The 12,686-nt window shown below is 37.8% G+C and overlaps 1 protein-coding gene across 1 annotated transcript in view; it reads left to right on the forward strand.

The window, feature by feature from the left end:
• The window catches only part of EIF5B (eukaryotic translation initiation factor 5B), a 76,454-nt gene that overhangs the window by 29,466 nt on the left and 34,302 nt on the right, over nucleotides 1–12,686 (forward strand). The window contains 5 exon segments of the mRNA XM_027554693.1: nucleotides 3–569; nucleotides 1,898–2,115; nucleotides 2,494–2,644; nucleotides 10,476–10,571; nucleotides 11,043–11,132. Of these exon segments, the coding sequence (XP_027410494.1) occupies nucleotides 3–569; nucleotides 1,898–2,115; nucleotides 2,494–2,644; nucleotides 10,476–10,571; nucleotides 11,043–11,132 (1,122 nt within the window).

The following is a 12,686-nucleotide window of genomic DNA, read 5'->3' on the forward strand; positions in this document are numbered from 1 at the left end:
AAGAAAAGATTCAAAGTCAAAAAAGACTGCAAAACCCAAAGTGGAAATGTACTCTGGGAGTGATGATGATGATGATTTTAATAAACTATCCAAAAAAGCAAAGGGGAAAGCTCAGAAATCAAATAAGAAGCGTGATGCATCAGAAGAGGATGAGGATAACAGTAAAAGAATTAAAGAGCGTATGAGAGCACATTCTTCTGGTGAAAGTGGTGATGAATCAGATGAATTTTTGCAATCCAGGAAAGGACAGAAAAAAAATCAGAAAAACAAGCCAGGTCCTACTGTCGAGAGTGGAAATGAAGATGATGACTCGTCCTTCAAAATTAAGACAGTGGCTCAAAAGAAAGCAGAGAAGAAAGAGCGTGAGAGAAAAAAACGGGATGAAGAAAAGGCAAAACTTCGGAAGCTGAAAGAAAAAGAAGAGCTGGAGTCTGGTAAAAAGGATCTGGGTAAACCAAAAGAATCTCAGCGGAAACCTGAGGAGGAAGCTCTGAAATCCAAAGTGACACTTGACTCTGGGGCAGCTCCTGCCTCTGAAGAGAAAGGAGAGGGTCCCATAGGCGCAGAAGGTTGGTAATATTGACAGAAGGGCCAGAGGCTTGGATTCATAATTAGTTCCTTTGTTTATTTGCTGTGCTGGGTTTTTGTTGCTATGCATAGACTTTCTGTAGTTGCGACGAACAGGGGATACTCCCTTACTTGTGGTGCGTGGGCTTCTCATTGTGGTGGCTTCTCTTGTTGCAGAGCACAGGAGGTCCTAGGAGCTTGGGCTCAGTGATTGTGGAGCATGGGTTTAGTTGCCTCGTAGCATGTGGGATCTTCCTGGGCCAGGGATTGAACCCTGTCCCCTGCTTTGGCAGGAAGATTCTTAAACACTGGACCACTGGGGAAGTCTTCAGTTAATCTGAATTTTGATTGTTATGCTCCAAAGTCGTTTGTTATTTGTCCTTGGTTATAAAGGTACTGAGTTGTAAGATGCATAAAAAAAATTAGTCTAAGTACTCGTTTTAAATTGATTTTTGTTGCTAAACATGTATGTAGTATAAAGTATCTTTCAAATGAGTTGTACACAAACTAGGATTTTTGTGGAATTTCACTTTGGAAAACAATTTTTTGCTGCTGATGAATACTGGAAGTTGCTTAATGAAAAATTTATTGTTCCTTTTGATAACTCAGTGTGAGATGATACCTGAATTCTCTCCTGTTATCAAAAACCTAATTCAGGTTTTTAAATGAAAATGAAATGGAAAAGCAATATACTAAAATTAGTTAATGTCTTTTAAGAAATAGTGAGCCATGTTTTTGTACCAGAACCCATTAACCAAAAAAAGCTATCTAGTTAAACTTCCTCCTCTTATTCAGAATGAAAACAAAGATCAAGTGATTTACATAATTTTTCCTTTAGACTGGAAAACTTTTAATGGGAAAATTGGCATAGCTTTTAAACCTCTCAGATTCTTACTGTCTGGACATCTTTGAGGAGAACCATCATGAATGTAGCTTCAGAATCTTTAATTCTTCAGTATAATGCTAAAGAGTTCTTGGGACATATTTGTATTTTTGTGTTTTATCCTAGTATCTGTCCCCTTAAGGTAGGCTTCTTATCATCTCCATCTTACAGAAGCATTAGGTACAGTGTATCTTCTCCCTTCTGACAGCATCTTCCTGTCTTCTCGAATCCCTTAGGATAACTCAGAGTAACACCAGCATCATAAGCGTCTAAGGAAGCCAGCTGGGTGGTTCTGAGCTGCACCAGCTCCTCCCAAGTGCTCAGGAGGCCTTGATGCCTAACGACCTTAGTCTGCTGCTGGCCCATTGTAGTCCCTGGATTCTAGGGTTTGCTCACCCCTGTTGTAGGAAGTGACTTAAAAATACTCTTTGCCTCTTTTTTTGGTAGATGACAATGAAGGAGACAAAAAGAAAAAAGATAAGAAGAAAAAGAAAGGAGAAAAGGAAGAAAAGGAGAAAGAAAAGAAGAAAGGACCTAGCAAAGCCACAGTTAAGGCTATGCAAGAAGCTCTGGCTAAGCTTAAAGAAGAGGAGGAAAGACAGAAGAGAGAGGAGGAAGAACGGATAAAACGGCTTGAAGAGTTAGAAGCCAAGCGTAAAGAAGAGGTATGTTTTTGTGAAGTTGCTGACATTGACACATTCTACTTAAATCCTCTTCTCATAACACATCTCTAGCTTTCTAATTGTAAAACTTTCTTAGTTACATGGTAGTTCAGTTACATTATTGTTCAGATATAGATAATAAGATAAGTACAGAAAATCCTGCCTTATTTCCTCGGGCAGACAGGAGTTGCTTTTACATCGTTACCCTCACGTGATACTAATTATACTCATTATGTACATTTAAAATACTTTCATTGGGAAGTTCCTAACATAATACTCTGCATGTATCTCAAGAGCTTTGTTAGAAATTGGGGTGTTTGCTTTTAAATTTTGTAATTTGTTAAGCTAATACAGTTTTGTCTGCTATGTCTTCTTTTATAGGAAAGATTGGAACAAGAAAAAAGAGAAAGGAAAAAGCAAAAAGAAAAGGAAAGGAAAGAACGCTTGAAAAAAGAGGGGAAACTTTTAACTAAATCCCAGAGAGAAGCCAGAGCCAGAGCCGAAGCTACCCTTAAACTTCTACAAGCTCAGGGTAGGTGGTGTTCTTAATTAACTGAACAGTCCAGAGAGTTCTCTCAAGCAGTTATCTCTGTAGCGGTCAAAAGGAGAATTGAATTGAGATAGAAGGAGAATTTCTGTGAAAAGGCTATGAAAAAGTCCAATGGTGTAAGTAGGTGAGATAATTTCATTATTTCAGGAGATGAACTGTGTACTGTGATAAATTTGCATGTTAAATAATAGTTTGTAAATGAAAATACAGAATAGTGAAACGAGGTCCCATGTATGCGTCACTGAGTTTTAACACTTAGCATTCTTATTTTGTTCCCCTCTCACTCCCCCACCGCCACTCTAGAGTATTTTAAAGTGAATTACAGAAGTCAGTATTATTCTCCTCACAGGTTACTTTAGTATGTGTCTCTAACAGGAGATTTTCCTTTTTAACACAGTATAGTATGTATTATTATATTTAACAAAATTCCTTGATTTCTTGATTTTGTCCATGACTCTGTTTTTTTCACTTGTCTCCAAAACATCATTTATAGATTTGTTCAGATCAGGATCCAGATTAGATTCAAGTATTGCATCTGGTTGATAATGTGATTTGGTTGATTGGATTGATACTGCTGTTTTTGGCATGGATTTATTTGTTCAAGATACTGGATTTTTTTCCTAGAATTTTCCCTGTTCTGAATTTATCTAATTGCATTCTACTGGTGTTGGCTAATTTATTTCTCTGTACCTTATAATTTTTAGATCTAGCAGGCTGGCTGCTACTTAGCAGTGCTGTGTAGCGCCCAGTGCCTCATGTGAGGAGGCATGTGATCTGGTTGTCTTGCTTCTAATGATGTCAACGTTGATCATTGAGTTTAACCTTTGGTAGCCTTGTCCATTACAGAAGTACTTCATTGACTTTTCATCTAATAATTTAAATTCCAATTGGTGATCATTGCCTATATCCTGTATTTCATTAGGAATTGCAGAATTGTGATAGGAAAACCAGGAAATATGCTTAATTCTTTCCCTTTCTTCACTGATTTACAAAATAATAATTTGCTTTCCCCACAACCTCCAAAGCTAACCAGTGAGTTTAATTTTGTTTTGGATGTAGAACACTTCATCTTAATGGAATTTTATATAATTGATATGTTTTCATCTCCTGAAGTTATTTACATTTTGGATATTCTAATTAGATGCTATTTTTGGCTAGGAGGAGGTCAGTCAGGTTGGTCCCTATGACTTTTTCATTAGACTACAGTGTTCTTGGGCCCTTCCTTGCTTTCTGACACTATGAGATAGCTCAGGTTCACCTTGTACATTTTCTTCTCTAGACCTTGAAATCAACCGTTTACCCAAGGAAGTTGGTTCCTTTTAGTTTAGATTCCATAATACGAACATTTCATTAATTGTGTCTTTGACAGGTAAGATGATTTAAAAGTGTCTTTGCTCCATTGAGAAGAATGTTTTGGGATTTCTCTTTATGTCTTGTCCCTGCATTCCACAGGTTTTATATTATAGTAATTTTGGTACTTACACTATAATTAAAATAATAGCTACCATTTATTAATGTATTTAGTATATAACTGATGCTATTTTTGACATTATTTCTTCATAAAAGTCTTCATTTCCATCATATAGATGAAAAAATGGAGACTCAGGAAACTTGAACAGCTTGCCTGAGGTCCTGGAGCTGAGATTTAACTTATCTGTGGGACTTCCTCTATGTTATGTTCAGGTGGAAGCAGTAAATTTAGAGGAACACAGGACTGAGATTTCAGAAAGTTTTATTTTTAACTGGGAATATAGCTTTTTAAAAAAATGAAACTAAAGAACAGATTCGAGTACAACTAGCAAATCCAAATATTGGATTTAACTGATAGCTCTCTGACAGACTGAAAGCTCTCATGGAGAAGTTGGGATGGGGCCATACAGAAAGTGGCATGCCAATCTCAGAAATGCTCTTTTATGAAGTAGTTTGACTTGCGTTTATAAGATGAAAATTAAAATTATGAACTTGGCATCAGTCTTTAGGTTAGGATAGGCTTGGAAGAGGTGGGGTCTCGTGTGGCATCTCTAGCCTCAGTCTCCTTTATTCTTCATAATGTTGCCCAGTGTTTGCCCTCTTATGGGCTCTGTATTGTCTGTTAATAAAAAAAAAAATCCAAACTTCTTAGCCGGGCATTAAAGGTCCTCCACAAGTCTGCTCGTTGAGTCACTTCAAGGAAGAAATGTTACATGTTATGTCTGACCATATCTTTTGAAGCCACCTTGTTAGATAAATATTATTTACTATGTTCATTACCTAGGATTATATATATAATTTATTCATTGAGCTAAAAAATGTGTTCTTAGAGAGTGTATCTGCAGATATTTTCAGATAATGACCTTGAATTGTGTAGCAGGTTATCTTTTTGGTCTGTTCATAGCCTTTAGCCTGTAACTACTGAGCATATAGCAAGTACACATTCCTTAAAAGACACAAACTACCACAACTCAAATACATAACCTGGATAGTCCTGTATCTATTTAAAAATATACTCCTATCTATTTACATTTTAGCTCAGTTAAAAATTTACAATAAAGAAAACTTTATGCCTCTATGATTTCACTTGGGAATTCTAACAAATATTTAGGGAAGAAATATTGCCAGTTATGAACATTATCTTCCAGAATCACCCAACTCCTGAGGACAGCATTATCCTTATGTCATAGTGAGACAAAGACATTACAAGAAAGGAATTGTGGATCAATATCCCTCATGAACAGAGATGCAGGTTTCTCAGCAGAGTATTAGCAGTGTGATTCCAGCCATGCAGTTGTCCCTTGTGCAGTCTAGGAGTCAGGGCAGCTCTCCATGCAGTCAGCAATTTGTGGACATTCATAGTTGGCCCTCTGTAGCCACGGTCTATCCACATACTGAACCAGTAGTGGATCTTGTAGTACTGTAGTATTCCGTGAAAAAATGTGAGTCCAAGTATCCGTGTAGTTCAAACCTGTGTTATTCAAGGGTCAACTATATAAACATACTTATGTGCATATATTTATGTATATATTTAGGGACAGTCTGTCATGACCCAGTGGATTTTACCTTGGTAGTGCAGGGGTGTTCAGTATTTAAAAATCAAGAAATAGTTCACCATATTAATAGACTAAAGAAAATCTACATGATCGTCTCAATATACAGAAGAATCATTTCAAAAAATTCAGTATTCGTATATAATAAGAATCCACAAACTGGGGATAGAAGAGAACTTCCTTCCCTGATATAAGACATTTACAAAAAATATGCAATTATTACACTTACTTTTAAATGACTGAATACTAATAAACTCTAATATTGAGATTAAGGCAAGGGTATGCACTCTCATCACAATCATTCCACATTGGTCTGGAATGTCGTGATTCAGGCAGTTAGGCAAAAAATAAGGCCTGCAGATTGGTAAGAAATAGTCTATTCATAGATGCCAGTTGTCTACATAGAAAATTCCATGGAATCTATCCCCCACAAAATCCTATAGCTAGTAAGTGGGGTTAAGAAGATTATAGATAGGCCAGTATGCATATATCAACTATTTCTATATGCTAGTAATTAACGCTAGTAAGTGAGGTTAAGAAGATTATAGATAGGCCAGTATGCAAATATCAACTATTTCTATATGCTAGTAATTAACATATAAATACTAACAGTATAAAATTAACAGTACTATTTATAGTAGTACCCCCCCATAAAAGAAATTGAAATACTTAGTTAAAATTCTAGTATTTGTGGAATCTATATGCTGAAAACTGTAAAATACTGATGAAAATAATTAAAGGCCTATGTAAATGGAGAGATGTTGCTTTTGCAGAGTCAAATGCAACAAATGCAAGCAGTCAAATCTGCTTTTGCAGATGTTGCTTTTTGCAGTGTGATATTGTTAAGATACCACTTCTCCCAAACTGATTTGTAGATTCAGTGCAATCTCAGTCAGAATTACAGCAGAATATTCTGTGGATGTCTGTCAGCTGTTTCTAAAATGTATGTGAAAAGATAAAGGAATTAGAACGACCAAAGTATTTTTGAAAGAACCTTGGAAGACTCACAATATCCAGTTTTAAGACTGGCTGTAAAAATACAACAATCACAGTGTGATACTGGTTAAAGGGTAAATGAAGAGGTCAATAGAACAGAACAGAATAGTCTGTCTGGTCAGGTTTTCTTTGTTGTCATAAGTTCAGTTCAGTCTAGTCGCTCAGTCATGTCTGACTTTGCGACCCTGTGGATTACAGCACCCCAGGCCTCCCTGTCCATCACCAACTCCTGGAGTCTACTCAAACTCAAGTCCTTTGAGTTGGTGATGACATCCAACCACCTCATCCTTGTCGTTCCCTCTCCCGCCTTCAATCTTTCCCAGCATCAGGGTCTTTTCAAATGAGTCAGTTCTTCGCATCAGGTAGCCAAAGTATTGGGAGTTTCAGCTTCAACATCAGTCCTTCCAGTGAATATTCAGGACTGATTTCCTTTAGGATGGACTGGTTGGATCTCCTTGCAGTCCAAGGGACTCTCAAGAGTCTTCTCCAACACCACAGTTCAAAAGCATCAATTCTTCAGTGATCAAGTTTCTTTATACTCCAACTCTCACATCTATACATGACTTCTAGAAAAACCATAGCTTTGACTAGATGGACCTTTGTTGGCAAAGTAATGTCTCTGCTTTTGAATATGCTATCTAGGTTGGTCATAAATTTTCTTCCAAGGAGCAAGTATCTTTTAACTTCATGGCTGCAGTCACCATCTGCAGTGATTTTGGAGCCCCTGAAAATAAAGTCTCTCACTGTTTCCCCATCTATTTGCCATGAAGTGCCATGATCTTATGCCATGATCTTAAGACCAGATGCCATGATCTTTGTTTTCTGAATGTTGAGCTTTAAGCCAACTTTTTCACTCTCCTCTTTCACTTTCATCAAGAGGTTTTTTAGTTCCTCTTCACTTTCTGCCATAAGGGTGGTATCATCTGCATATCTGAGGTTATTGATATTTGTCCTGCAATCTTGAATCCAGCTTGTGCTTCTTCCAGCCCAGCATTTCTCATGATGTACTCTGCATATAAGTTCAATAAACAGGGTGACAATATACAGCCTTGACATACTCCTTTTCCTATTTGGAACCAGTCTGTTGTTCATGTCCAGTTCTAACTCTTGCTTCCTGACCTGCATACAGATTTCTCAAGAGACAGGTCAGGTGGTCTGGTATTCCCATCTCTTTCAGGATTTTCCACAGTTTGTGGCGGTCCACACAGTCAAAGGCTTTGGCATAGTTAACAAAGCAGAAATAGATGTTTTTCTGGAACTCTCTTGCTTTTTTGATGATCCAGCGGATGTTGGCAGTTTTATCTCTGGTTCCTCTGTCTTTTCTAAAACCAGCTTGAACATCTGGAAATTCACAGTTCACGTATTGCTGAAGCCTGGCTTGGAGAATTTTGAGCATTACTTTACTAGCGTGTGAGATGAACACAATTGTGCAGTAGTTTGAGCATTCTTTGGCATTCATTGCCTTTCTTTGGGATTGGAATGAAAACTGACCTTTTCCAGTCCTGCGGCCACTGCAGAGTTTCCCAAATTTGCTGGGATATTGAGTGCAGTACTTTCACAGCATCATCTTTCAGGATTTGAAATAGCTCAACTGGAATTCCATCACCTCCACTAGCTTTGCTTGTAGTGATGCTTCCTCAGGCCCTCTTGACTTCACATTCCAGGGTGCCTGGCTCTGGTGATCATACCATCGTGATTGTCTGGGTTGTGAAGATCTTTTTTGTATTATTGTTCTTCTGTGTATTCTTGCCACCTGTTCTTAATATCTTAATATCTTCTGCTTCTGTTAGGTCCATACCATTTCTGTCCTTTATTGTGCCCATCTTTGCATGATTTGTTCCCTTGATATATAATTTTCTTGAAGAGATCTCTGGTCTTTCCCATTCTATTGTTTTCTTCTATTTCTTTGATCACTGAGGAAGGCTTTTTTCTCTCTCCTTGCTATTCTTTGCAACTCTTCATTCAAATGGGTATATCTTTCCTTTTCTCCTTTTCTTTTCCCTTCTCTTCTCTTCACAGCTATTTGTAATGCCTCCTTAGACAATCATTTTGCTTTTTTGCATTTCTTTGTGTCATAGAAAGAGACAATTCAGTAGATAAAATACGGTTTTGCTACAAGTGATAGTGGGATAATTAGACATTTATTTGCAAAAAATAAAATGAAAAACCTGGCCCTCAATCCCACTCATTATATAGAATTTAACTTGTAATGGATTGTAGATCTAAATGTGAAGAACTTTCAGAGGAAAACATAGAAACTCTTTATGAGTTTGTGCTAGGCAGGGAGTGCTTAGGTACAACTTCAAAAGCATAATCCATAAAAGGGAAAAAAATGAGAAAATTGAGGAAGTCCAGTTAACAACTGCCGTTCAAAAGACACCATTGAGAGAATATCAAAGATAATACCTAAAAATCACTCATCTGAAAATTGTGTTTATGTGTATATAAAGATAACTCAGAATTCAACAAGAAAAACAATCCTATTTGGAAAGGGGCAAAAAAGGTTGAAGAGACCCTTCACTGAGATACTGTAAGCATGTGGAAGGAATGCTCAACACCATGGTGGTGGTTCAGTCGCTCAGTTGTGTCCGACTCTTGAGACCCCATGGGCTGTAGCCTGCCAGGCTTCTCTGTGTATGGAATTCTCCAGGCAAGAGTACTGGGGTCGGTTGCCATTTCCTTCCATGGGATCTTCCCGACCCAGGAATCAAACCCTGGTCTCCTGCATTGCAGGCAGATTCTTTCCTGACTGAGCTACAAGGGAAGCCATTAGGAAAATTCAAAGTAAGACCACTATGAGGTATCACTACACATTTATTAGAATATGTAAATTTAAAAAACCCCAGCATTTGTCTTTACCAAATGCTGGCAAGAGCAGTTGGAACTCTCATGTGCTACTGATGGGAATGCAGAATTGTAAAGCCACTACAGTTGGCAGTTTCTTACAAATTTAAATACAGTTGACCTCTGAACAACATGGATTTGAATTGTGAGGGTTTTTTTCAATTATAAATACTACAGTACATGATTTGTTATTGGTTGAATCCAAGAATTTGGAAACCATGCATATAGAGGGCTGACTATAGGTCATATGCAGATTTTCAGCTACATGGAGGGTTGGCAGCCCAGAACTACATGTTTTTCAAGGGTCAGCTGTATGTATTTAATGTCCCATCCACTCCATAATGTGTATCCCAGAGAAAACGTTCACACAAAAATCTGCATGCAAATGTTGATAGCAGCTTTATTCATACTGTCAAAACCTAGAAATAACTCAAATGTCCTTTAGCTGCCTATTGAATAAACGGACTGTGGTCCGTCCATACACTGGATTACTGTTTACCATAAGAAACGAAGTATTGATACATATAGTAACGAGGATGATTTGGATCCATTATGATGATAGCCAGACTGTAAAGCTTTATTTCTGTGACTTTCTGGAAGGAGACCATCTTAAGGGATGGAGAACAGATCAGTGGTTGCCAGGGACTTAAGGATGTGAATAGGGTTTAACGTCCCAGAGCAGCCTGGGGTGATGGAACTGTTATGCATCTTCATTATGATGGTAATTGTGTAACTACAAGCGTTTGTCAAAAGTCAAAGAGCTAGACACCAAAAAGATGGAATTTTAATGCATGTTTAAAATACCTTATGTTGAAAAGAAGGTTTTCCATGAACTTTATATTTTAGGATATGTATCTCTGAGGTGAATAAAATGTTACCTTCTTCAATAGTGTTTCTTAGGTGTCAAGCAAGTAGTATAAACACTGAAATTTTCCAATTTTATCCCTCAGGTGTTGAAGTGCCATCAAAAGACTCTTTGCCAAAGAAGAGGCCAATTTATGAAGATAAAAAGAAGAAAAAACCACCGCAGCAGATGGAAAATAAAGGTTTGCATACAAAACCTGTGATTTAGAAACAGTTTTGCTGGCCTTTTCCCCTATAACCTTAAAAACAGAAGTCTCTTAAAAAGAAGTCTAACCAGAATTGCATATTGAAACCAACTATTAATGATATTAATATCATTCTCCACTGATTCAAATGACAGGTTAAGGGAAAAGTATATCTGTTTGTAAAATCTGAGTCCTATGCTATGAATAACTGTTCTTGACTGAAAAAGCATAACTATCATTTCTTTTTTTTGCTGTTTCCTTCTCAACCTTCTGTAATTTTATATTCTAGTCTTGTCGGAAAGAAAAACTAGTTTCCTGTTTGTAAAAAATCAGTTGGTATTAAATGTTTTGTAAACTTATTAAAGAATTTAGATTGTACTACTGGTGTTTATTCAGTAGTTAACAGAGTATCCTAACAGGAAATGCACTGAAAAGTATTGTTAAGTTGGTTTCTGTTCCTTTTATCAGTTTCTGAACCAGTGGAATTAAGTGCTGCTGCAGAAGTTGTGGAGCAAGGACTACCCGAAAAAGAAGAGACACCGCCTCCTGTTGAACCAGGCCAGTAGTGCTCATGTGTCCTAAGTTGTCTTGGTTGTCACTAGTTTGGAGAAACCAGATGTCTGGCAGAATGGCCTTCTTACTTTGTAGTTCTTTCTTTAAATCGTTTCATTTTCTCTGGAAAAATTGTAGAGGTGAGACTTGAATCACTTTTGTTCTTTACAATGGTGTTGGAAGTGTTTTATAGAAAGGATTAGAGGTATTTGGATTTTCTCTAATGTTTTTATTTATGGGTCAGGATTCTTAGGTGGTACCAAAAAGACCTAAAGTTCTTTGTTTAAATCCTTTGGAAGCAAATTGGGAGCACTTTTGATTGGAGCTTTTTACTAAAAATCATAAGAATTGACATTTTAAAATCTTCAGAGGTCAGCTTTTATTTACTAAATTAGTAAGAGGATTCAGTTTACTCATTCTGTGTGTGTATTTTGGGATTGGAGAACATCTCTGGATTTTTTTTTTTCTTTAAACATTGTTCTAATTCGTGAAACTAGGTGTTGCTAGGAGAGCCGGAGGCTGGCTACATTGTATGTTGGGTAAAATCAGGAGAATCTCCGGTGTTTACAGATAGGAGTAGGAGTTGCTTTAGAGAATGTTAAGACTGACCCAGACTGAGGAGAGTTTGGGGGAGTGGATTCATGTATATGTATGGCTGAGTTCTTTTGCTGTCCTCCTGAAACTATCACAACATCATTAATTGGCTGTACCCCAATACAAAAACAAAAAGGTTTTTTTTTCTTGAAGATTGACCCACACTTGTGAAAGATACTGGGTTGGCCAATAAATTCATTCAGGGTTTAAGATGTTACAGAAAAACACAAATGAACCTTTTGGCTAACCCAGTATTCAGATTAGATCAGATCAGTCGCTCAGTCGTGTCCGACTCTTTGCGACCCCATGAATCACAGCACGCCAGGCCTCCCTGTCCATCACCAACTCCCGGAGTTCACTCACACTCATGTCCATCGAGTCAGTGATGCCATCCAGCCAACTCATCCTCTGTTGTCCCCTTCTGCTCTTGCCCCCAATCCCTCCCAGCATCAGAGTCTTTTCCAGTGGTCAACTCTTCGCATGAGGTGGCCAAAGTACTGGAGTTTCAGCTTTAGCATCATTCCTTCCAAAGAAATCCCAGGGCTAATCTCCTTCAGAATGGACTGGTTGGATCTCCTTGCAGTCCAAGGGACTCATAAGAGTCTTCTCCAACACCACAGTTCAAAAGCATCAATTCTTTGGCACTCAGCCTTCTTCACAGTCCACCTCTCACATCCTTACATGACCACAGGAAAAACCATAGCCTTGACTAGACGGACCTTTGTTGGCAAAGTAATGTCTCTGCTTTTGAATATGCTATCTAGGTTGGTCATAACTTTCCTTCCAAGGAGTAAGCATCTTTTAATTTCATGGCTGCAGTCACCATCTGCAGTGATTTTGGATTATTGAAAAATAAAGTCTGACACTGTTTCCACTGTTTCCCCATCTATTTCCCATGAAGTGGTGGGACCGGATGCCATGATCTTCGTTTTCTGAATGTTGAGCTTTAAGCCAGCTGTTTCACTC

The sequence above is a fragment of the Bos indicus x Bos taurus genome, chromosome 11 (genome assembly GCF_003369695.1).
Source record: "Bos indicus x Bos taurus breed Angus x Brahman F1 hybrid chromosome 11, Bos_hybrid_MaternalHap_v2.0, whole genome shotgun sequence".
Taxonomy (NCBI): domain Eukaryota; kingdom Metazoa; phylum Chordata; class Mammalia; order Artiodactyla; family Bovidae; genus Bos; species Bos indicus x Bos taurus.